Source organism: Triticum dicoccoides, chromosome 7B (assembly GCF_002162155.2).
Source record: "Triticum dicoccoides isolate Atlit2015 ecotype Zavitan chromosome 7B, WEW_v2.0, whole genome shotgun sequence".
In the NCBI taxonomy this organism is placed as follows: Eukaryota; Viridiplantae; Streptophyta; class Magnoliopsida; order Poales; family Poaceae; genus Triticum; species Triticum dicoccoides.
In genome coordinates, this window is record NC_041393.1 from 679,065,410 (window position 1) to 679,091,319 (window position 25,910).

A 25,910-nucleotide genomic window follows, 5' to 3' on the forward strand; every position below is an offset into this window, starting at 1 on the left:
GTATGCGATTGAGGCAGGTGACCAAGGATGTTTTTGGCCCCACATGGGTGGCGGCACATGGGTTCTTCACTCAGGTATGCTAATTCGATGACCAACACACACCTAGCGAAGAACCCATCTCCAGTTTACCAACATTGCGATTCTGCTTCATGTACATACACAGGTTGATGCAATCATAAATTCTGAAGCTTCCAAGTCCTAGGATATTTATGGGTCTTTACTGACATTGCAAAAGAGGGTAAACTTCTATGCATTGTGTATGCTAACCAACACTGAGCTATACTCCTCGTTCTGCTTTAGGTGCAAAGAATGGCTTCTTTGTGAATAATGATGTTCTTCCATCCCTCTTCTCGCCTTTAAATAAGGCTAGTTTTTTCCACACACTCAAATAGGAGTACTATTACACTAAATTTTATGTGATGATTGAGGGAGTCCCGGACTAGGGGGTGTCCGGATAGCCGAACTACCATCATCGGCCGGACTCCAAGACTATGAAGATACAAGATTGAAGACTTCGTCCCGTGTCCGGATGGGACTTTCCTTGGCGTGGAAGGCAAGCTTGGCGATACGGATATGTAGATCTCCTACCATTGTAACCGACTCTGTGTAACCCTAACCCTCTCCGGTGTCTATATAAACCGGATGGCTTTAGTCCATAGGACGAACAACAATCATACCATAGGCTAGCTTCTAGGGTTTAGCCTCCTTGATCTCGTGGTAGATCTACTCTTGTAACCCACATCATCAATATTAATCAAGCAGGACGTAGGATTTTACCTCCATCAAGAGGGCCCGAACCTGGGTAAAAACATCGTGTCCCTCGTCTCCTGTTACCATCCGCCTAGACGCACAGTTCGGGACCCCCTACTCGAAATCCGTCGGTTTTGACACCGACATTGGTGCTTTCATTGAGAGTTCCTCTGTGCCGTCGCGATCGGGAAGGATTCCTTCTCCCGTCTTTAAAGACGGCACCGTCGTCAAGAGAGCTTTGGCCGCCGGCCAAACTGTCCGGCTAGGTGGTTTTCTTATGACCGCCTGTTCGGCCACCGCTCCGACGATGACCTCTCAGGTCATCAAAAGCGATCTTCACGTCAGCCCGGAATTCGCCGAGCAGTTAGATCCAATTGAGCTCTTCTCTGTAAACGAGCTCTTGGATCGCATCGCCGCCCTGGGAGTCGCTACAGACTACAGTCAGATTGGGCTTAAACCCGATCTGAGAGAGATTAACTCTCCTCAGGCCACCCACCATGTTGTCGTGGTAGAGGAACAATGCGGCAACCCTTCTTCTACGTTGAAAACCAACTATGTCCGGATTCCCGATCCCTCCAAGCCGGATTCCCGCGAAGGTACAGACGCTAATCAAATACTGAACTTAGAGTCAGACATCGGACTAGATTCGTTGGAAAGCATCCAGCAAGTCAAGCTTCCAAATCCAGAAACTTCTTGGCCTTTGAGCCTCAGATCGGGCGGGGTTCCGAACTTGATTCCACCCGCCCACCCAAACATAAGCGATCTATCTCGAATACGGCAAGAGCCCGATGAAACAGTACATCATTACTGGGCCAGATTCCTCCTGGTTATGAACAGGATAAAGGACTGCTGCGAAGAAAGCGCGATTTCAATTTTCTGCAACAATTGCACGGACAAGGGAATCATGAACGCCATAAGTCATCGCGAAGTTACACGCTTCATCGACCTAGCGACTATCGTACAAAAATATTGTGCGGTAGAGAGTGCCAGAAACACCGAAACTAGGTTTTGGGACAGTCCGGCCTTGACCACAACCCTAGTCCGAAGTAAAAGGGTGCGCCACACTACTAGAAAAAGGGCTATAGATGGGATTGACACTAATGGCGCACCAGACAAGCGGTGCGCCATTAGTATATACTAATGGCGCACCACCTTCTGATACGCCATTAGAGTTGAAACTACTAATGGCGCACCTGGCCCAAGGTGCGCCATTAGTATCAATTTTTTTGAACTAGTGCGCCTGTCCAAACATACTAATGACGCATCCAGACACAGTGCGCCATTACTAGTTGTAACTAGTAATGGCGCACCTGCCGGAAAGTGCGCCACTAATGTTGTTTTTTTTATTATATTTTTTATTCCTTTTTTTGCAAAACTACTAATGGCGCACTGTTCCACCGTGCGCCATTACTAGTTTTAACTAGTAATGGCGCACTAGTACGAGATGCGCCATTGCTATCTACACGTATGGCGCACGCCTACCAGTGCGCCATTGCTATCACCCCTTATCCCCTCCCTCTAGTCACGTTCTCTCCCCTCCCCCTTCCTCCTGACACACCCACCCACCTCCCTCGACTTCGATCTAGATCGGGAAGCCCCGGCCGCCCGCCTATTCCTCTCCCTCCCGACCACGGCGAGCCCCCTTCCCCCTCACTCACACCAGATCCAGGGCATGGAGCCGTGGTGAGCTCCTTCCCCAACCCTCCTCATCGGATCCAGAGGAGAGCTGGTGACCACGTCCTCCGGCGAGGGCGTTGCTCCGGGGTGTGGAGGCCGCCGAGCTGCAGGAGGAGGAGCTCCCCGCCACCCCAAGGCCCCAGATCCAGCCGCCACCCCAAGGCCCCAGATCCAGCCGCCACGGCCATAGCCGGGCTTCCAGATCCTCGTCTAGCTTCCCGATTATCGGTCCTTCGACGGGCCGCTGGAGGCTGACCTCCATAGCACGCAGGAATTGGAGCAGGTTCGAACCGATGTGCTGCTCTGATTTGATTATTGCCACAGGTTGGCCGCTCCGAGGCTATGATTCTGTTTCTTACAAGTATCATCGCAGCTTGAACTTCTGGCCCTTGCGGCAGCGCCCCGGGGCGGCGCTGCTGAAGTAGGCCCGCCCGGGCTTGGTGAGGTTGAAGACGGAGTTGCCGTCCTCCAGCTTGAGCAGCGGGTCGGACACGTCGCAGGCGGCGAAGGCCTTGGCGGTGAGCTGCACGGCGCTGTCCTGGCTGGGTGGGTAGAGGAAGAAGAGGGCGTCGCCGAGCTTGACGGGGACGGACTTGGCCCACTGCACATACACGTCCGGCTTGCTGGACGGCGGCACCCCCCACGCGTCCAGCCCGCCCACCTTGTACTGAGCGGCGGCGCACCCGTCCATGGAGGTCATGGAGATGCACAGAAGCAGCGCCAGAGCCGCTAGGGTCGCCATTCCCACCGGCGCCACCAAGTTGAGCGCTTCGTATCGTCGTCTCCTGCGCGCATCCGTCCACTTCTTCGTTTCCCAGGTGAGCTAAGTAACACCCGCTCCCTCCCTGCCGTTTCTCGCGTGCTCTCATTTAGCTAGGAGTCACCTACATCATGCCATCTGAATCTTGGGTTCTGAACTTCTGATCCAAGTTTCCCTGAGCAACATGAACGACATATAACATCTGAATCTTGGGCTGTCAGGTTGTATAATTCTGGCGTTCTTCACCTCCCGCTTACAACCAAGTAAATTTTGACAACAAATTCACTTCTGCACTAGTAGAGTATACTGGATAGGGATGAATAAAGTCACTGCAGTCTTGAGCTTATTATAACTTGTCAGTTCAGACTTCAGACAGAACCCGGGTCTAGCTTTAGCCTGAAACTTGGTGAAATACCAACAACTTCACAATCATATGTGTCACCAACCAAGTTTACCAGCTACCAATTCTCTATGGTGAGCTGGAAAAAAACACTCCACAGAACTCGTATATTCTGGTCTTCTTTACCTTCCTATTTCAACCAAGTACTAGATGAGCCGATTGAAGCCTTGCTCGTTGATCAAAATCGCAGCTTTTGGCCCAGCTGGGTCTGTACAAGAGCAAGGAGGAGGCCGCCAAGCAAGAAGAGGTGCTAGGGAAGCTTGACAAGGTGGCTGTTTCCTCCTGCCATATGCAAGTTGGTGTCACCTTTCGGTAATTTATCGTCTGGTGAACAATATGCATGTTTGAAATGCAGATTGTGAAAGAGTGGGTTAAGGAGTTGGCTATTCAGAGAGGCCAAGTCAACGCAAATGTCGTGCTTTTCACCTTCGGGTCATACCATCTAGGGGTAATGTACATGCTTTGCGTTGCTTATTTTGGAATCAGCGCTGTTCTAGAGAATAGGTAACATATTTGAGCATGTATTTGTTTAGCTGCACTAAAAGAGGCTTCCGGTTAGTAACTTAATATTACCAAATAGAGTATTAGTGTTCTTTAGAGATAAATACACCAGGATATGGAAATGCCACACACCCTTAATTCGATTCTTAACAACTGCTGAATTGTATGCCAACTGGCTCAACTGCATTTGGCTGAACTATTCCTGTTTTCCGTCTATGTTGCTGCTTGTGTTCTAGTACTTTTTTCGGATAGTCTGTTTTCAGTTCTCGCAGTGATAGATATAGAGCACCGCGTTGATTGGTGAACATCATAGACTCTGGAATCAGTCCTGCTTTAAAGGGTATTTTACCTATCACAACATATGTTTGTTTAGCTGCATTAAAGAACAGGCTTCGACTTAGTAAGTAACCCTTTTTTTTTGCTGATACTTGTTTGAGATTGCTTGCTGGTGAGTTAGTAACTTAGTATAACCACAATACCACAAAGAGTATGTGCTCCTTAGAAGAAGAAAAAAGGACACCATCGTATGGGAATGCTAAACACATCGTATGACCACTTCTAAAGCATATGAGCTCAAATGCATCAGCTAAATTATTCCTTTTTTTCTATGTTGTTGCATAGAATTGGGTGTTCTCCTTTTTCTTATACTTGAGCATGTTTATGTTTGCCCTACTCATGAATTGTTAGTTCTTTCAATTCTAGCCCTCCTATCTTTAATTCCTGGCTGCTGGATGACCTGCAGGACAACAAGTTCATCTGCGGCAGCTATCACTGTGAGCAGTCCGTCTGCACGGCAGCTATCACTGTGAGCAGTCCGTCTGCAACGCGCTCCGCAGCGTCTTCGCCGGTCACAACGAGATCCTCAACGTCTGCAAGTAAGTCGTCGGCCATCTGTTTCCTGATGAATTTTCTTTCTAGCTCAATGTGATCGGATCTGACTAGTACGTTCAGATTTGCTCTTGTTTTCTTTTCAAATAGTACTAGTAGTCTATATTCCAGCTGTGCGACTACCTGTAGCCACTTGAACCGATGAGAATTCTTCAAGCCTACCTATAGCCACTTGAACATATGTCTATCTCAGATCTGCTCATCTAAAAAATCCAAGTGGAGTAGTATACTGGTAGTATAGTATAATAATATTATCAAAAGGTAAACGCCCTGATTACCTAGCTCTGTGAGATAAATACTCGTCGAAAGTGGGCTCCTATCAAAATTCATTTCCATTATAATCTTACTCATACAATATTCACACCATGTAATTCTGGAAATATATGCTCATATCTAGTTCTGCATAAAAAATGACAGTATTGACATGTTATAAATAGTTTGTTTGTGTTTCTGTTTATTTTGTTCCATTTTGCAGGGATAAAGTGAAGAAAAGATTAGAAGATTAGTTTTAGGATTTTTTTTTATTACCTTGCAATTTTCCTTTTATTGGAAACTGTAAAGACATTGTAATATTCTTACTATAATAAAAATTATGATTTTATTTCATTTTTTGTTTTTAAATTATTTTTCCTTATAGGTTGTTTTCTGTAAATTTAGATTTTTTTTTGTTTTCCAAATACATTACTAGTGGCGCATTAAGCCCTTATTAGTGGCGCACCTTCCTTTATTACTAGTGGCGCACCTGTAAGGTTATTAGTGGCGCACCTGGAGAGAATACTAGTGGAGCACCGAATGGTATACTAATGGCGCACCACATGGTGCGCCATTAGTAAAATATACTAATGGCGTGGCACTAATGGCGCACCACTAATGCGCCATTAATGGCCAAATTAGGTGCGCCATTAGTAGGCCTTTTCCTAGTAGTGCCATACTCAAGCACCTGGGTTAAAAACCAAAAAAGCAAAGACCCCCTAAAGGGCATGGAACCGTACTGAAAGGCTGGCTCAACGGACCCTGCAAAATCCACAGTACGGAGGGCGCCACTCCAACACACAGCCTTCGAGCATGTTGGATACTACGGCAGGTGGCCAAAAGTGGCGAAGGCTTTTTAGCCCCGGGCAAACAGCCCAGCAGTACCGGTACGGTATTAACAGTCTTCGAGACTTTCGCATCAAATAACATGCGAAAACGAACAATCCGCGGCCTCGCCGAAGTCTACCAAGTAGCAACAGCAAATCCATGGAGTGACACGGCTATCACCTTCAACGCCAGCGACGAACCTAAATTCCGAACAGCTAGAGCACCAGCCGCATTGGTCCTCAGTCCGATAGTGGACGGCTTTCGCCTTACCAAGATACTCATGGATGGCGGCAGCGGATTAAACCTCATCTACGAGGAAACCCTTCAAAAAATGGATATTGACTGGAGCCGCATCGAGCGAAGCAGCACAACCTTCAGAGGGATAATCCCTAGTCGAGAAGTACGCTGCACAGGAAAAATCACACTAGATGTAGTGTTTGGCTCACCGGACAAGTACAAGTCCGAGGAGGTCACGTTCCAAGTGGCCCCATTCGGCAGCGGATATCACGCTTTGTTAGGGCGAGAGGCATTCACAATCTTCCAAGCTATACCCCACTATGGGTACATGAAGCTCAAAATGCCCGGACCCAATGGGATAATCACTCTTGCCAGTGATCCAGATACAGCACTCCGCGCTGAAAATAAGACAGCCGCACTGGCCCTAGAGGCATTGTCCGAAGCCCTAGCGGCAGAGGAACTAACCACGCTGCGCTTCACGGTGGATAGGGACGATGTATACTCGATAAGAGGTTCAAGTCCACCTCTTTTAAACCAGCAGACGAAATAGTCAAATTTCAGGTCCATCCAACGGACCCCACAAAGATGGCCTCCATTGGGGCACAATTAAGTCCTGATGTCGAAGCCGCACTACGAGAATTCCTTCGGAAAAATTGGGACATTTTTGCCTGGCACCCTTTAGACATGCCAGGAATCCCACGCAGGCTGGCAGAGCACAGCCTAAACATCCTAAAAGGATTCAAGCCGGTCAAACAAGCTCTTCGGCGATTTTCCGAACCCAAAAGACAGGCAATGGGAGAAGAGCTAGCCAAACTCTTAGAAGCCGGATTCATCAAAGATATAAAACATCCGGACTGGCTAGCCAATCTAGTAATGGTACCAAAAAGGACAAATCCTGGCGCCTCTGCGTCGATTTTAAAGACCTTAACAAGGCCTGTCCAAAGGACCCTTTCCCCCTCCCTCGCATCGACCAAATCATCGATGCTACCGCAGGGCACGATTCATTGTACTTCCTCGACGCATACTCCGGATACCATCAAATCAAGATGGCGGAGAAAGATCAGGCCGCAACGACATTCATTACTCCATATGGGCCATTCTGCTTCAACACAATGCCCTTCGGACTCAAAAACGCCGACGCAACATATCAGCGCATGATTCAAACATGTCTGGCTACCCAGATAGGCAAAACAGTAGAGGCATACGTAGACGATGTGGTCGTCAAGACCAAACACGTCGAAACTCTAGTAGAAGACTTGAGGGTGACATTCGACAACCTCCGAGCATATGACATTAAGCTCAATCCAGAACAATGCGTCTTCGGCGTACCAGCCGGAAAGCTCTTGGGCTTCATCGTATCCGGTAGAGGAATTGAAGCAAACCCGGCCAAAATCTGAGCTCTGTCACAATTGGATATTCCAAAAGACCTCAAGCAAATACAAAAACTAATCGGATGCGTAGCGGCCTTAAGTCGCTTCATCTCCCGTTTGGGAGAAAAGGCTCTGCCCCTCTACCGCCTCCTCCGGCGCACCGAACATTTCGAATGGACGGATGCTGCCACAGCCAGACTCGAAGAAATAAAGGCCATACTGGCAATAAATCCGGTCCTGGCCGCGCCCAACCTGGGCGAACCTATGTTATTATATATCGCAGCAACACATCAAGTTGTCAGCGCGGTACTCGTCGTCGAGCGAGAGACAGAAGGGCACAGATTCCCTCTTCAAAAATCAGTGTACTACGTATCCACTGTTCTAACTCCATGCAAGTCCCGGTGCCCACATTATCAAAAGAAAGCATATGCGGTGTTCATGGCATCCCGGAAACTGCGACACTACTTTCAAGAGTGTTCCATAATGGTGGCCTCCGAAGTACCTCTCAACAATATTATAAACAATCGCGACACAATGGGCAGGATTGCAAAATGGGCTATTGAGCTCTTACCATTTGACATAACCTATAAACCACGGCGAGCTATAAAGTCGCGGGTTCTGGCCGACTTCGTCGCCGAATGGACCGAAGCCGAACTCCCTAAAGAGTACGGCGCATACTCCAATTGGATCATGCATTTCTACGGATCCAAAATGTTGGCTGGCTTGGGGGCTGGCGTCGTCCTGACGTCCCCAACTGGAGACACAATCCAATACGTACTTCAAATAATGTACATGGACTCCAATAACGCAGCCGAATACGAGGCCCTTCTACATGGCCTCCGGATGGCAATCTCCATGGGCATTCAACGCCTAGAGGTGCGCGGGGATTCAAAACTCGCAATATCCCAAGTAAATGGAGACTTTGATGCCAAAGATCCAAAAATGGCAGCTTACCGCAACGCCGTCCTAAAAATGTCAGCTCGGTTCAAAGGACTCGAATTCCACCATGTAGCCCGGGATAATAACCAGGCAGCAGACGTGTTAGCACGCATCGGCGAGAAACGAGACGCCGTCCCTCCAAACATCTTCCTGGAACGGCTCTTCAAGCCATCCGTGTTATGGGAAGAGGAGTCCGGAAATAACAATCCGGAGCCAGCTACATCACCGAACTCAGACCATTCTGACACAATCGGCGGCTCAGCCAACGAAATAACACCTTCAACTCACGAAATAATGGCAGTAATTGCCCCGTGGACATAACCATTCCTAGCTTATTTAATTCGGCAGGAACTTCCCGAAGACCAAAATGAGGCCCGCTGCATAGTCCGGCGATCTAAAGCCTACAAGGTCCATGAGGGAGAACTTTATAAGAAAAGCACAACCGAAGTCCTTCAAAGGTGTATCTCCGAAGAGGAGGGGCGGAATCTCCTGGCTGAAATTCACGCCAGACTCGGCGGGCACCACGCTGCAGCCCGGGCACTCGTAGGCAAGGCCTTCCGTATAGGATTTTATTGGCCGGCAGCCCGGGCAGATGCTCAGGACTTAGTCCAACGATGCGTCGGTTGCCAGCTCTTTGCTAATCAGAGCCACATGCCACCCACCGCCCTCAAAACTATACCCATTACCTGGCCGTTCGCGGTCTGGGGGCTTGACATGGTTGGACCCCTTAAAGGGGGAACCCATAAGCACAAATACTTATTGGTCATGGTGGACAAATTCACCAAATGGATTGAGGCCAAGCCGGTTAAAGCGGCAGAATCCGGACCGGTGATAGACTTCCTATCCGGGGTAGTACACCCTTTTGGCGTCCCCCACAGCATCATCACTGATAACGGCACGAACTTCACTGCCGACGAGGTTAAACTCTGGTGCAAAAACATGGGCATCAAGCTCGATTACGCTTCAGTCTATCACCCCCAAACTAACGGTCAAGTCGAGCGAGCAAATGGTCTAATCATGAGTGGCATAAAACCCAGACTAGTGCGGTCCCTCAAGGAATCTAACACGCACTGGGTAGAGGAGCTCGACTCCGTACTCTGGGGGCTGCGGACCACGCCAAACCGAACTACTGGATTCACACCATTTTTCATGGTGTATGGCGCAGAGGCAGTTCTGTCTTGCGATATAATTCATGACTCACCTCGTGTGCGCATGTACGAAGAAAGAGAAGCCGAGTTGGATCGGCAGGACAGTTTGGACGCCTTAGAGGAGGAGCGAGACGTGGCAAAGGCTCGTTCCGCATTCTATCAGCAGCAGGCTCGAAGATATCAAAGCAGAGAAGTACGAGCCAAAACTTACAATGTCGGCGAACTCGTTCTACGCCTGCCGGACAAGAAAAAGGACAAACTTAAGCCCAAGTGGGAAGGTCCCTTCATCATCGACCAAGTCCTGACCGGCGGAGCATACCGTCTACGTAAAGCATCTGACAACCGACTCGAGCCGAACCCATGGAACGCAGCCCGTCTCCGAAGATTCTACGCCTAAACACCGGACTCAGAGTTCGTCTCACTCCCCCGTCCACCTTTTTATATTTTTTTTACTGTCTCTTGTCCCCCTCCTTCTTCCCACTGTTTTTTCAATACCTTTTATAGGCTGATTTGCGCTTTGTTCGCACACACTTGATGTGCTCCTAGCACTCATTATACATGGGGGCTTCTTTACCAGAAGCTTATTAATATGGGCTTCACGCCCAATACATGTGTCATACTTCCGCATGTACCTTTTATTCACCATTATATGCATCGATATGACTTAAGTTTTGGCCAAGCTGGGTTGCCTGGCTCCTGTGCTTACCCCTACGTTCCCGATTGTTCGGCTAGGAGGTAAAGGGAGCACCTCTGCGATTGTTACTGCCGGGTCAGCCGGATGTGTACCTCAGACTGGGTGAAGCCGAAAGCTAGCGTTCTTAAGAGAATATTCGGTCGTTGACTTGAAAGATGATTTATTACTTATTTGTTTATAAGCCCCCAGATGCTTTTTCTGCTATTTTCGTAGTCTGGCATTGCACCTTAGGGCATGCCTCCCAGGGAAAGGAACCCTTAATGGAACTATTCTCCCTGGAAGATGTTTCTTACTAACCATGTAATATAACATAACTAGTTGGGCACTTGTCTGATAAAGCAATTATGACCCCGACGCCTTGTCTCTATGCATGCCCCGGTTCTTTTATAACCGTAGGGGTATTCGGACACACTCCAGACTGTTGGGTCCCGAGGTTGAAGCGAAACGGTCCGCAAAGACAAACGATCTACAATCCGGCTAGAAGGCATCTTACATGTCATTTCAAATTACATCGTCAAACCGACTGATTGTACTCCTCCTCAATCCCATCTAACAGGCTGTCTAATTTACAGTCCTGTTGGGAATATTTCGCGGCCAGTTCTACTTGGCCATACATCAAGCTCACAGGGATCTCCTTCCCATCAGGCCCCGCAGGTCCGACCTCGGCCATGTGGTTTGGGTCAGCCTTCGGGTAGCGCGTCTTCACCATGGCTCAGGCCTCCCTGGCGCCCTGACGACAGGTCGATATCTTCCACAAACGGAGGCGTCGCCGTGCTCCCTGGAGCTTCTCAGCAAGCTCACCAAGGACCTCGGATAGGGAGACGGATGGCCATAAAGCCTGAACGATGCCACTCATCGCCTGCCGAACACGTTCGAACAATTGCGCCAGCTCGGGAAGTTGGTCACCTGTTGACCCAGGCATTTCCTCCGCAGGGCGACCTGTGAGCACACCTAAAGACATATTTCCGTCAAACGACTTCCTCGCCGAATTCTTCTTTTCAAAGGAATTTGCTCAAGCACTTACTATAAATGCCACGACGAAGTCGCTGATTCTCCTTCAAGGAGCCAGACAGTTGGGCCCGAACACCTTTCAGCTCTTCTCCTAGATGGGTGTGGGCATCTTGGAGCTTGTTTCTCTCCTGCTGCACCTTCATAAGCACCCTCTCGCCAGCCTTTAGCTGACGCAGTAGCTGTTGCTTGTCCGGATCTAGTCCGGCGCCCTCTGCAATATTATTGTCAGATTTACGCCGCACTTTGTTAATTAATATCTTTTCAAAGTACGTCTTACCAGCGGGGGTCTCTGTGGCTCCCCCTGTGGCGGCCAGTGCGGCCTCAAGTTGGGCCTTGCACTCTTGGAGCTCCTGGGACAGATGGGTATTCTTTTCCGTAAGATCCTGCATAAAAATTGATCCTTAAATCAGTTATTTTAACCATTTTAAGTCTCGGGGACTACCGGCATATATAACTATTAAAATTACTTACACGTATGTCTTTCACATACTGCTCCGTGGCTCTGGTTAACCCATCTTGAGCGGCACGGAGGTGCGCGTTTCCCGCATCAAAGGCATTTAACGCCTCACGGGAGAAACACGCGTCACGAAGAACTGTCCGGCGATGCCTGTGATTCATGGCGCTCTCCACCTCAGACAGGGTGGCGGACAGCCTGTCGGCATCCTCCGTCGGAGGAGCGTCCGACTCATGCCTTGTATTCGCCTCCCCTTCCGGGCCATGCGTTGGAGCATGGCTGGCGGAGGCTTGATTGGCAACCTCTCCGGACACTGTCCGGCGAGCGCTCTTTCTGGAAAAGTTATGAGCATTAATATACCTCCTGGGAATCCTTCCCTTAAAAAATAGCGGTGCTCCGTACCGTTGCGGCGATGTTTCAGTTCGCGTCGCACTCCTCTTCCGCCTGCTGGGCCGGACTGACCCTTGTTGGCCGGTCGCCGCGGGCTCGACTTCCTGTCGTAAAGGCGCTTCCTGTCGAACACCATTGGTGCACAGTGGTCAGAACTAAGCATTAAAGAAGTAACGGCGCCAGGACTTCAGTCGTACTCACCGGGGAAGCCGGACACAAACCGGGGTAGTCAGCCATAATGGCGACTAAAGCATTATCTATGCTGAGCTGGTGGTACACCCCGTCGATCAGTTCCACTGCTAAGTTCGGATCCTCTTCGAAGGCCGAATCAAGGGACCTTTCTGGGTCTTCGGGTTGTGGGGCTGGGCTTTTTATGCCCTCCACATCCCGACGCAGTTCCTGTGTCAAAATCATACAATAAGACAATTGCCCTTAAAGGCACGGTTCAGATATGCATGCGACCGCTTACCCAGCTCCGAGGGTTGTTCATGGAAAATCCGTTCAGAGGATTCGTGCAGAGGAAGTCCTCCTTCTCCCCCTTGTACAAGCCGGAAGGATCTTCACCAGATTGTCGGCCGAGCCAGGTCCCTTGCGGCCGTGACGGGTGGCGTCGTCGTCTCCGTTGAAGTCCCACATGGGGTGGCCCCTATATTGGAGCGGCTGCACCCCACGCATAATGCATGTGGCCATGACTCCGATCATGGTTAATCCGGAATGGGCTAGCAGCCGTATCCGGCCCATCAAGGAATGGACGCTACTATCATCTTCTCGTCGAGGGCTCCGTGGGCGCCAACTTAGGCGTTTCTTCAGGGGAGCGTTGCTGAACTCCGGAAGGCCGATCCAGACTGGATCCGGCAGCGGAGCATCCTCCATATAAAACCACTCCGAAGGCCAATCTTCGGACGTCTTCTTTGGGGTCCCGGACAGGTATCCGGTCCCGGCGATGCGCCATATTTCGGCTCCGCCCACTTGATATATCGACCCCTCGTGAGAGCGGGGTACGAGGCAAAACAGCCTCTTCCATAGCGCAAAATGGGGCTCAATACCCAAGAACAGCTCACACAGAGCTACGAAGCCCGCGATGTGCAAAATGGAGGCAGGTGTAAGGTGATGAAGCTGGAGTCCATAGAACTCCAGGAGCCCCCGGAGAAACAGATGTATAGGAAATACGAGTCCCCTTATTAAGTAGGAGACGAAGCACACCCGCTCTCCTTTGGAGGGATTGGGGGCGCTCTCCGCCTGCTTCCCACCTTTGTAGGTGGCCAGTCCGGCTCGAACCGGAACCATGAAGGTCGGGGGAAGATATCCCTCTGCTTGGAGCGTCACTAACTCGCTGTGCGGGACTGAGCATCTCCTCCAATCTCCTGGCTTAGGGCTGGGAGCGCGAGAAGAGGAGCCGCGTCGACTGTCCATGTTGGAATGGGTTTGGTGTCAGATGCGCCTCGATGAGCGCTTGCGGAAGGAGGAGGATGTGATTTGGATCTGGATCCTCGCCTCTCTTATAGGCAGCTTATTTGCGCAGCTAGGGGTAAAACATAAAAATACCCTGGCTTTTCGCATTCGTGCGACGCATGGAAGAAGACCATTATTGGACGCGGAAGCCAAGGAGCGTAGCATTTATGAAGCAACCGGACACTATCCGGCAAACACATGGAGCATGAAGAAGAACCCGCCTTGAAAACGCTGAAGACAACATACACGCCGGATTCGTCGTTATTGAAGCCTGGTTCGGGGGCTACTGAGGGAGTCCCGGACTAGGGGGTGTCCGGATAGCCGAACTACCATCATCGGCCAGACTCCAAGACTATGAAGATACAAGATTGAAGACTTCGTCCCGTGTCCGGATGGGACTTTCCTTGGCGTGGAAGGCAAGCTTGGCGATACGGATATGTAGATCTCCTACCATTGTAACCGACTCTGTGTAACCCTAGCCCTCTCCGGTGTCTATATAAACCGGATGGCTTTAGTCCATAGGACGAACAACAATCATACCATAGGCTAGCTTCTAGGGTTTAGCCTCCTTGATCTCGTGGTAGATCTACTCTTGTAACCCACATCATCAATATTAATCAAGCAGGACGTAGGGTTTTACCTCCATCAAGAGGGCCCGAACCTGGGTAAAAACATCGTGTCCCTCGTCTCCTGTTACCATCCGCCTAGACGCACAGTTCGGGACCCCCTACCCGAGATCCGCCGATTTTGACACCGACAATGATGCAATAACAATTTTGCTTCTATACATTTCAATCCCACAAAAGGAGCACATGGTCACCTACTGTCATGAGATCTTCATGGTAATTGCTTTAGTTTCTTTAGATGATCATCGAATGACCTTGCTTTGAATTTCGTTGGATGGTCACATTCAAGATAGCTTTCATGTTTGTTATTAGTTGCCTGATAAAAGGCTGGAACTCACATGAGCACACACACACGAGAGAGAGAGAGAGAGGGGGGGAGAGAGAAATATATGTTGGTTGGGTTTAAGTGCAATAAATAGATGAGGGCAACATTTTTCTAGAGAAATTGACAATCTTGATCTCTACAAGTGACCCTTCTTTCAATAGTAATGCAGAGTAATACCATTAACCAGAATGCGTAAGCTAGAGCCCTAGTCATCGGGGATAAACCTCTCGTCCCCTCGCCTCTGGTTTCCATCTTGGGACCAAGAGGTGATGGGTGCTCAAATCTTCAAGAAGTTAGTAGTTTGCGTCAACATCTAATGATACTTGTGGTGTTTTTACGCATAAGATTACTCTGATTCGTTGTAGCGGTGCCATGGAGGTGGAGCCAAAGAAGCATGTGTCCTTGCGGAACTGATTATACAATTCTGGTGGATTCATGTGTTGTGTTGCTTTTTTTTAATTCTTTGTGGAGTTGGAATCTTGATGTCATGGTGAATATTTTGTGGTTCGACAACCTGCACTTCTAGGGGTCCATCCCTGGCCCAAGTATGTTCATCGTTCATGTCTTTCCATATTTTTGGATGGGCGACTCAAGGGCCTTTTAGAAATCTTTGTCAGTAATTAAACTCGTGTAGGTGAACTAATGATAGTAACGTTGCTCTAGTCCAATTGTAGTTCACTAAAGTCTTGGGAGATTTTTGTCTTGCAAAGAGTGATACTACAGAGAAGATGTCTCCAGAAGATTTCATTGTAATTATTAGTTGTAGGAGTTACTCTGTAATATTTTGTCAAACAAAGCATTATTATAGATTAGATCTAGATTCCCCTCAGCTTCGTGGTGTTGGTCCACAAGTTGTAAGGTGTTGCTACTTTGGTACACATGGATACCTTGGAGGTGTTGAAGAACTTTGCAAGGGAAAACTCCCGCGGGTGGGAGGTATAACCTATCTGCGGGAGTCGGAGGACTTCATCGACATCAAAGTTGACGGATCGTCGAGGGTATGGTCTCATTACATGCACCTCGATAGTGATCTTGGTTGGTTCGTGCATGGTAAAAAAATGTGTGCCACGTTCCCCTACATTGTTAACCATCTCAAGCTATCATTTCTCTCTTTGTACACCCAAGCAAACTTTGATGTATTTGAGAAAAAGAAATAGGGCCCTAGATCTGTCACTAAACTAATCTTGAATCCCCCTTGAGTAGTCGTCAACATGGCATGATATAAGCATGCCATCCCATCCAAGGGTTTTGAGGTTCTTACCACTATTGATGGAGTGGAGGAGCAAGTCATCACCTTCTTCATCGTCAAGGAAGAGATTGACACCACTTTCATCGGTACCGTGGATGAAGGATCATGGTGACGTGGTGGTGGTGTTGGAGGGAAGCTACCAAACGGGGAAGTGTGGTTGAAAGAGAGAGTGGATGGAGTAGAGTGAAGAGTGAGAGGAAGGGGTGATGGAACAAATGTTGATTGTTCATGAAGGAATGCAGCATTTCACACCTTCTCCTGTGTGCCTAGCATCGATCATTTTGCACTCCTAGTGGGACTCGATCGCTTGAAAACGGTTGAATTAAGCATTTCTCTTCAGCATGGATGAGCGCTGCTTTAAGCAATAGTGGGCGACGACGATTCTCGTCACACAGAGGTGTGATGTCCTTTTTTTCGTGATAAATGGTGCATTTCATTGACTCAAAATGAAGCATCAAGAGATTACAAACACAATGAGCACACATCGGGCCTCTGCATAACTAAGATACACATAGTCAACACCAACATGTACACATAAAAAAACACCGACAAATAGCAAAGTCATATAAGACCAAAGCTATGCGTAGGCGAGGAAAAAAACCCAAAGTGATGAAATCCATGATTGACAAACTACAATAATGACCTTATCCTCATCAACCATCTCATGACAATACAAGGACAACGATGTTCTTCAACAGTAAACCCTTCAGGACGGGTGCGACGCTCAAGTGCCACCGTCACCCGCTCAAGTGCCACCGTCACCGGATCTAACCACCAAAGGCCACATTCTAGGTTGACACCCTGAGAGTCAGTTCAAGCATATCCGATCAATGCCTTCAACAAGGTAACAACGCAAAAATATCATCATTTCCAGGTATACCACCTCGGGCCAGACCTAGGTTTTCACTCCGGAGATCGAGACCGGGTGCTCGAGTAGCACCACATCAAAGTCACTCAAATGTTGTCTCCACCATTTTTCCGCTATCCTAGCGGCTACATCGGATTTTCGACCATCACCGCTACACAACCGCACCCTCCGCATCAAGCCTTCGTTCGTAGATTGCATCTCATCATCGAAGACAACCACCGGATCTGAAGAGAAAACCCTCATGATGACCTTTCAGTGGCCACCGCAATCGCAGTGAGACCGTCGCTCCAGGCTGGAGTGGTCAGCAGTCGGACCAACACCGACGCCAGAGCACATCACCGCCGACTGCCACTTCGCCGAAAAGAGCTACGCCCATGCCCATCGGCCCACGGGCCGACATGGCCAGATCTAGAGCACGAAAGGCAGATCCCCATCGTTAATGTGTGCCCATGCGAAGTGCGGCCGCCGCTAGATCAAGAGTGCACCGGCCACCAAAACCACGCCACGCCTCCCGACCGGAGCACTACACCTGGCTCAAGCACGCCCACCGTTACGCCTCAACCATTCCTTCATGCGGCCGCCTCGCAACCTCGCCTCCGAGGAAGCCCTCGATCGCGCCACCGTCGGGCGAAAGACAAAGGCCCCGGCACCACCGTCCTTGGTGGTCCGTCGTTGATGAATACGAGAAGGCCGTGACTCAATCTCGTAGATCTGCAGTGGTTAGGGCCCCGTACCCAGGTTCTATTAAGGCGGCAGGAATAAGGCGTTGGGCAAAAGCTTTGATCCACAAGGGTCGTTACCGACGATGATGGCCCACGAGGGCGTCCCTCCTCCTCGTGTTGTGTGTTTTTTTCTTTCTACTTTCTTGTTTATAACTAGCACATATGCCCGTGCGTTGCAATGGGAGGGAGAATTTTCATGTATTTAAATGTAGTGAGAATTGTATGTACATCATTTGCATCACTACCAAAAAATTGTTAGCACATATAAGAACATATGTAAAATACTCTTCCGTCCCAAAATAATGCCGCTGATTTAGTAGTTAATAAAAAGTTGTACTAAATCAACGACATTTATTTGTGACGGAGAGAGTCCTAAACAATTACATAGGAATTTTCTTTAATAACTATCTATGTGTAAAATAAACAAATAAAGCTAGCACATATACCCGGTACGTTGCAATGAGTTTTGTTTGTTTTATATTCAATCTTAAGCAATTATGCATTTCAAAGCCTAATCAACTACAACCGTCCAAGTAAAATTATATGTTTGGTTTTCAATGCTATAATCTAAATTTAATTATCTATTTTCGCTAGGAAATACTTGATAGAAGATAAAATCAACCAGTACATATCTAGAGCATGGGTTGAACCACTTATGTAGTTTTTGCATCCTGCAAAATTCTTTTGCTACAGCTGAAAGGTTCCTTGTTTATTTCAATGTTCAAACTCGTTAATTGCTGAATTATACGAATAACCTGTAAGAATTTATCTCTCTTGATTAAAGCATTGACAACAAAATCAAGAATATCTCCTTATGTGCAAGAATCTAATGCATCTTCAAGCATGTCCAAATACACTCTTAACTAACTCCAGTTTTCTCCTTCTGACCAGAAGATTTAGATGTCTTTGATAACATGAAGCTGAAGGAACCGTGTGATCTTGCACGATAAAAGAATAGCCACAGATTTGTTGAGGTGGCCAGCTTCTAAATACATCTGGATAATCCAACGATCATTCCACTTTTTTTTTGAAAAGGAGGATGTACCCCCGGCCTCTGCATCTGGGTGATGCATGCAGCCAAATGATCATTCCACTTGTGTGGGTTAGAGCCTTGTTATCATCCAGCAAGAGAAGCAACAATTCGGCTTGGCTGAGCATCTGAGCATGTGCAAGTATGGGTTGAGACTTGAGAAGGAGCAGCATCAATCAGAAAAAACCTGCATGAACAAAATCGTTGCAATCTCTCATGTCTATACAAGCAACTCAGACTTAATCTTGCTAAAGAACAAATTCATTATAACCTCAAAATCTGATCCTAATCTTGCTGAGAAACACATGCACGTACACGAAAGCTGATCCTTGATTCCTACATTGGCTGGATAGTATGTACAAAAGGAAAACAATGCTTGCCAGAGAAAAACACACGTACATACGAAACCCAAATCTGACGAATGTGGCCGGACACAAGCAAAGATGATTTCTGTGTTCAACCCGAGCACCTCTGTAGTCTTATCCATCAGACCAAATCATGCATGGTTGGACTATGGGGATGCAGCAGCACCACACACGCACGCTTTGCAATTTCTCGAACATGGACTCTTCACGTGGCCACGCCTCCATCTAGACCATCCGCCATCGTCACCCTCGTCCTGTGGTGCTCTACTTTGCTCCTCACGGCGGCCACACAGCCATCGGGCGCGTGGGAGTAAGCATTGCCCTAGGTGCCGGTGGTAGTTAGCGTCATGGTGGACTCGATGATGGTGGACTCGGTGGAGCACCGGGAGCGGGGAGCGGGTACCAACTGTGAGCAGGAAGGTTGCAGAGGAGAGGAGGCGACTTGAGGGCTAGGCTCCCCGGATGACGCTGGAAGTCGACGCACACGAGAAGCTCTAGAACGAGAGCCCGTCACCGCGGACACACAGGGCAAGCGGGAATAGGGGAAGCGGGCGCGGGACCTCAGGTCCGTGCTAGACCATGGCCGTCGATGGAGGCGCCAGATCCGACATGCCACAGTTGATCACGTCGTGCAGCATTGTAGGTTTACTTAAGCGAGGAGAGGGCTTGATGTGCTGCAGCTGTCCACAGGAAGGAGGCCGATGTTGGCGGCCTGTTCCGAACGTGAGATCAGGGAATTGGGCACGGGGCAAGAGTCATGCCAAGGGGGAAGAAGGAAAAGGGAGAATTGGGTTTTTTTTTTTTTTTGAGAGAAGGGGAGAATTGGGTTGCGGACGGGGCAAACACTGACCCCGTGCGTCGCAGATACCTCTAGTCGGTTCAGACAGATTTCTGTCCGCATATATATAGGATAAAGTGGACGAAAATTACTGTACCAAACCATGAATATTAACTTCTTTTAATAGTAGGTATCGGTTGTGCTAATTCTCAGTCGACTGAGAATTAGTGAAGTCTCAGTCGACGAGATTAGCCATACGAGTTGACTGATCTGTGTTTCTCGCTATGTATTCCCGTTGTTTAAGATGTATTAGAGGATGGCAGCGGGATGAATGCCTTCCGCTACGTGGGCTATAGCCTCTTAACTTGCTTTCCTATCTGGCCTGTGGGCTACGGCTTCTGGTCCTTTTCCATTTTTCTTTTTCTGTTTTCTATCCTACGTAAATATTTTGTATTTTTTGTTTAGCGGGTTTTGTTCTTGTTTTTGTTAGGCTTGTGCGTACAGAAACAAGCTTACTGGGAAGCTTACTTTTTGTGTATACACGTGTACTTATCTAGGTTTTCTCCTTATTTTCTATTTCTTTTTTCTCTTTATGTGTATTTACCTTTTATGTTGTTTTATTCAGCTGGTTTTTTACTTTTATTTCTACTTTTGTATATTTTCATCTTTCTTCTTTTGAAAACAATGGAACATCTAAGTTTTCAGAACATACACTTTGACACGCATGAACAATATTTAGTCTCACTTGTTGTTGTCTTTTTCACATGGATTTTTGTTTATTTTCCATTCATGTATTACGAAAAATTAGATTTTCATCATGTCAATATGTCCTACTTTTCTATGTTGGGTTGGTAGAGAAGAAGTTGTTTTTTCTTTTTATTTCCCCCAAAATAAATCTCGTGATCCGGATGCACAACTGGAATTATCGGGAACCACATGCAACTGTGAAGGGTACAACATGACCACAACTGGAGTGGGGGTGTTCCAACATAGTTGCACATGGGGGTCATTTGTTTTGTCGAAGGGGGCGACGGCAAGAGAGAGGGGACCAACTTCATGTCCAATTATACTCACCCAACTACATGTATCCCAAAATACTTGCAACTGGGGCATTTGTTTTGTTAGAGGTGGCGGCGACAAGAGATAGGGGCCCAGTTGCATGCTCAAATGTAATCATTGCAACTTCATGTCTTTAAACATGGTCGCAACTACATTGTCTTCTAACTTGTGTTCTAACTAGGCCTTTGTTTTTGTTGGAGGAGGAGAGGTCCAGTTGCATGTCCCACGGTAGCCATGCAACTGCATGTCTTTCTAACTTGGTTGCAACTCAACTTTAGTTTCGTCGAACGAGGAAGAGAGAGGGGACCAATTGCATGTCCAGTTATAGTCACGCAACTGCATGTATCACAAAATAATTGCAACTTGGGCATTTATTTTGTCACAGGTGGCGGCGGCAAGAGATAGGGGCTCAGTTACATGCTCAAATCTAGTCATTGCAACTGCATGTCTTTAAACATGGTCGCAACTGCATTGTCTTCTAACTTGTGTTCTAATTGGGCCTTTGTTTTGTTGGAGGGGTCGACGGCAAGAGAGGGGGCTAGTTGCATGCTCAACTGTAGTCACGCAGCTGCATGTCTTCCAACATGCTTGCAACTGCATGTGTTCTAACTTGGTTGCAACTTGATTTTTGTTTTGTCGTACGAGGAGAGGGGCTAGTTGCATGTCCCACGCTAGCCACGCAACTGCACATCCTCTAACTTGATTGTAATTTGGGGGCCTTCGTTTTGTGAAAGGGGGCAACGACAAGAGAGAGGAGGGGGACAAATGCAGTCATGCAACTGCACGTCTTCCAATATGGTCGCAACTACACGTCTTCTAACTTTGTTGCAACTCAACTTTCATTTCTTTCAAAGAGAGGGGCCAATTACATGTCCCACACTAGGCACACAACTACATGCCTTCTAACCTTGGTTGAAATTTGGAGGTCTTTGTTTTGTCAAAGGGGGGCTGTGGGAAGATAGAGGGGGTCTAGTTGCATCTCCCGCACGAGACACACAACTACATGCCTTCTCAACTTGGTTACAGTTGAAGGCTTTTGTTTTGTCAGAGGGGGTGGCGGCAAGGGATAGGGGGCCAGTTGCATGTCCAACTATAATCACGCGGTTGCAAATGGGTTGGTCCTTTGTGTTTGTAAGAGGGGTGGCAACAAGAGAGAGGGGGCTAGTTGCATGTCCAACTATAGTCACACAACTACATGTGTTCCAACATAGTTGCAAATGGGGATCATTTGTTTTGCCGGAAGGGGCCACGGCAAGAGAGAGGGGACCAATTGCATGTCCAGTTATAGTCACGCAACTGCATGTATCCCAAAATAGTTGCAACTTGGGCATTTATTTTGTCAGAGGTGGCGGCGGCAAGAGATCGGGGCTCAGTTACATGCTCAAATCTAGTCATTGCAACTGCATGTCTTTAAACATGGTCGCAACTACATTGTCTTCTAACTTGTGTTCTAATTGGGCCTTTTTTGTTGTTGGAGGGGTCGATGGCAAGAGAGGGGGCTAGTTGCATGCTCAACTGTAGTCACGCAGCTACATCTTTTCCAACATGCTTGCAACTGCATGTGTTCTAACTTGGTTGCAACTTGATTTTTGTTTTGTCGTACGGGGAGAGAGGCTAGTTGCATGTCCCACGCTAGCCACCCAACTGCACGTCCTCTAACTTGATTTTAATTTGGGGCCCTTCGTTTTGTCAAAGGGGGCAACGACAAGAGAGGGGAGGGGGACAACTGCATGCTCAACTGCAGTCACGCAACTGCATGTCTTCCAATATGGTCGCAACTGCACGTCTTCTAACTTTGTTGCAACTTGTCTTTCATTTTTTCAAAGAGAGGGGCCAATTACATGTCCCACACTAGACACACAACTACATGCCTTCTCAACTTGGTTGAAATTTGGAGGTCTTTGTTTTGTCGAAGGGGGGCTGCGGGAAGATAGAGGGAGTCGAGTTGCATGTCCCACACGAGACACACAACTACATGCCTTCTCAACTTGGTTGCAATTGAGGGCTTTTGTTTTGTCAGAGGGGGTGGCGGCAAGGGATAGGGGGCCAGTTGCATGTCCAACTATAATGAAGCGGTTGCAAATGGGTTGGTCCTTTGTTTTGTAAGAGGGGATGGCAACGAGAGAGAGGGGGCTAGTTGCATGTCCAACTATAGTCACGCAACTACATCTGTTCCCACATAGTTGCAAATGGGGGTCATTTGTTTTGTCGGAGGGGGCGACGACAAGAGAGAGGGGACCAATTGCATGTCCAGTTATAGTCACGCAACCGCATGTATCCCAAAATAGTTGCAACTTGGGCATTTATTTTGTCAGAGGTGGCGGCGGCAAGAGATAGGGGCTCGGTTGCATGCTCAAATCTAGTCATTGCAACTGCATGTATTTAAACATCATCGCAACTGCATTTTCTTCTAACTTGTGATCTAACTGGGCCTTTGTTTTGTTGGAGGGGTCGACAGCAAGAGAGGGGGCTACTTGCATGCTCAACTATAGTCACGCAGCTGCATGCCTTCCAACATGCTTGCAACTGCATGTGTTCTAACTTGGCTGCAACTTGATTTTTGTTTTGTCGTACGGGGAGAGGGGCTAGTTGCGTGTCCCACGCTAGCCACACAACTGCATGTCCTCTAACTTGATTGTAATTTGGGGGCCTGCATTTTGTCAAAGGGGGCAACGACAAGAGAGAGGAGGGGGACAACTGCATGCTCAACTGCAGTCACGCAACTGCATGTCTTCCAATATGGTCGCAACTGCACGTCTTCTAACTTTGTTGCAACTCGACTTACATTTTTTCAAAGAGAGGGGCCAATTACATGTCCCACACTAGGCACACAACTACATGCCTTCTAACCTTGGTTGAAATTTGGAGGTCTTTGTTTTGTCAAAGGGGGGCTGTGGGAAGATAGAGGGGGTCTAGTTGCATCTCCCGCACGAGACACACAACTACATGCCTTCTCAACTTGGTTACAGTTGAAGGCTTTTGTTTTGTCAGAGGGGGTGGCGGCAAGGGATAGGGGGCCAGTTGCATGTCCAACTATAATCACGCGGTTGCAAATGGGTTGGTCCTTTGTTTTATAAGAGGGGGTGGCAACAAGAGAGAGGGGGTTAGTTGCATGTCCAACTATAGTCATGCAACTACATGTGTTCCAACATAGTTGCAAATGGGGGTCATTTGTTTTGTCGAGGGGGCGACGACAAGAGAGAGGGGACCAATTGCATATCCAGTTATAGTCACGCAAGTGCATGTATCCCAAAATAGTTGCAACTTGGGCATTTATTTGTCAGAGGTGGCGGCGACAAGAGATAGGGGCTCAGTTACATGCTCAAATCTAGTCATTGCAACTGCGTGTCTTTAAACATGGTCGCAACTGCATTGTCTTCTAACTTGTGTTCTAACTGGGCCTTTGTTTTGTTGGAGGGGTCGGCGGCAAGAGAGGGGGCTAGTTGCATGCTCAACTGTAGTCACGCAGCTGCATATCTTCCAACATGCTTGCAGCTGCATGTGTTCGAACCTGGTTGCAACTTGATTTTTGTTTTGTCGTACGGGGAGAGGGGCTAGTTGCATGTCCCACGCTAGCCACACAACTGCATGTCGATTGCAATTTGGGGGCCTTTGTTTTGTCAAAGGGGGCAGCGACAAGAGAGAGGAGGGGGACAGTTGCATGCTCAACTGAAGTCACGCAACTGCATGTCTTCCAATATGGTCGCAACTGCACGTCTTCTAACTTTGTTGCAACTCGACTTTCATTTTTTTCAAAGAGAGGGGCCAATAACATTTCCCATACTAGGCACGCAACTACATGCCTTCTCAACTTGGTTGAAATTTGAAGGTCTTTCTTTTGTAGAAGGGGGCGGTGGGAAGAGAGAGGGGGTCCAGTGGCATGTACCACACAAGACACACAACTACATGCCTTCTCAACTTGGTTGCAGTTGAGCGAATTTCTTTTGTCGGAGGGGGTGGCAGCAAGGGATAGGGGGCCAGTTGCATGTCCAACTATAATCACGCGGTTGCAAATGGGATGGTCCTTCGTTTTGTCAGAGGGGGTGGCAACAAGAGAGAGGGGGCTAGTTGCATGTCCAACTATAGTCACGCAACTACATGTGTTCCAACATAGTTGCAAATGGGGGTCATTTGTTTTGTCGGAGGGGGCGAGGACAAGAGAGAGGGGACCAATTGCATGTCCAACTATAGTCACATAATGTGCATGTATCCCAAAATAGTTGCAACTGGGGCATTTGTTTTGTCAGAGGGGTGCCGACAAGAGATAGGGGGGCAGTTGGATGCTCAAATGTAGTCATTGCAACTTCATGTCTTTAAACATGGTCGCAATTGCATGTCTTCTAACTTGGTTGCAACTTGGCTTTTGTTTCGTCGGATGAGGAGAGGGCCAGTTGCATGTTCCACACTAGCCACGCAACTGCATATCTTCTAACTTGGTTGCAACTGGGGGCTTTGTTTTGTCCGAGAGGAAAGCGGATGCAATTGCATCTCTTCCATCATGGTCGCAATAGCATGTCTTTTTTAACTTGGTTGCAACTCAACTTTAGTTTTGTCGAACGAGGAGAGGGGCCAGTTACATTGCATGTTCCACACTAGGCATGCAACTTGCATGTCTTTCTAACTTGATAGCAACTAGGGCCTTTGTTTTGTGGGGGAGGGGGGAGGGGCGACAAGAGAGAGTGGGGCCATTTTTTGTATGTTCAACTGTAGTCATGCAACTGCATGTGTTTTCCAACATGGTCGCAACTTTACGTCTTCTAACTTGTGTCCCAACTAGGGCCTTTGTATTGTCGGAGGGGACGACGGTGAGAGAGAGGGGAGCAGTTACATGCTCAACTGTAGTCACGCAGCTGCATGTCTTTCTAAATTTTGTTCTAGTTGTGGCCTTTGTTTTGTCGGAGGGGTTGGCTGCAAGAGAGGGGGGGCCAGTTGCATGCTCAACTGTAGTCACACAACTACATGTTTTTCCAAGATGCTTGCAACTGCATGTGTTCTAACTTCGTTGCAACTTGATTTTTGTTTTATCATACGGGGAGAGGGGTCAGTTGCATGTCCCACACTAGTCGTGCAACTGCATGTCCTCTAACTTGATTGCAATTGGGGGCCTTTGTTTTCTCGGAGGGGGCGGCACCGAGAG

At 48.2% G+C, this 25,910-nt stretch overlaps 1 protein-coding gene and 1 pseudogene across 1 annotated transcript; one reads left to right on the forward strand and one right to left on the reverse strand.

Moving 5' to 3' along the window:
* Positions 1-2,791: 2,791 nt before the first annotated feature.
* LOC119339373 (early nodulin-like protein 1) lies at positions 2,792-3,389 on the reverse strand. The gene is made up of 2 exons (XM_037611462.1): positions 3,316-3,389; positions 2,792-3,212 (listed from the first exon to the last, which is right to left on the reverse strand). Exons 1-2 carry the CDS (start codon positions 3,387-3,389, stop codon positions 2,792-2,794), a joined length of 495 nt encoding a protein of 164 aa, XP_037467359.1.
* Positions 3,390-4,763: 1,374 nt separating this feature from the next.
* Positions 4,764-25,910, forward strand: part of LOC119339374 — a 23,739-nt pseudogene continuing 2,592 nt past the window's right edge.

Excerpts from the sequence above, each read along its gene's own strand:
- LOC119339373 (XM_037611462.1), bottom strand. The coding sequence starts at position 3,389 with ATGTTATATGTCGTTCATGTTGCTCAGGGAAACTTGGATCAGAAGTTC. Across the intron at positions 3,213-3,315 it reads CAAGATTCAGATGGCATGAT|GAGACGACGATACGAAGCGC; the intron begins GTAGGTGACTCC and ends GGATGCGCGCAG.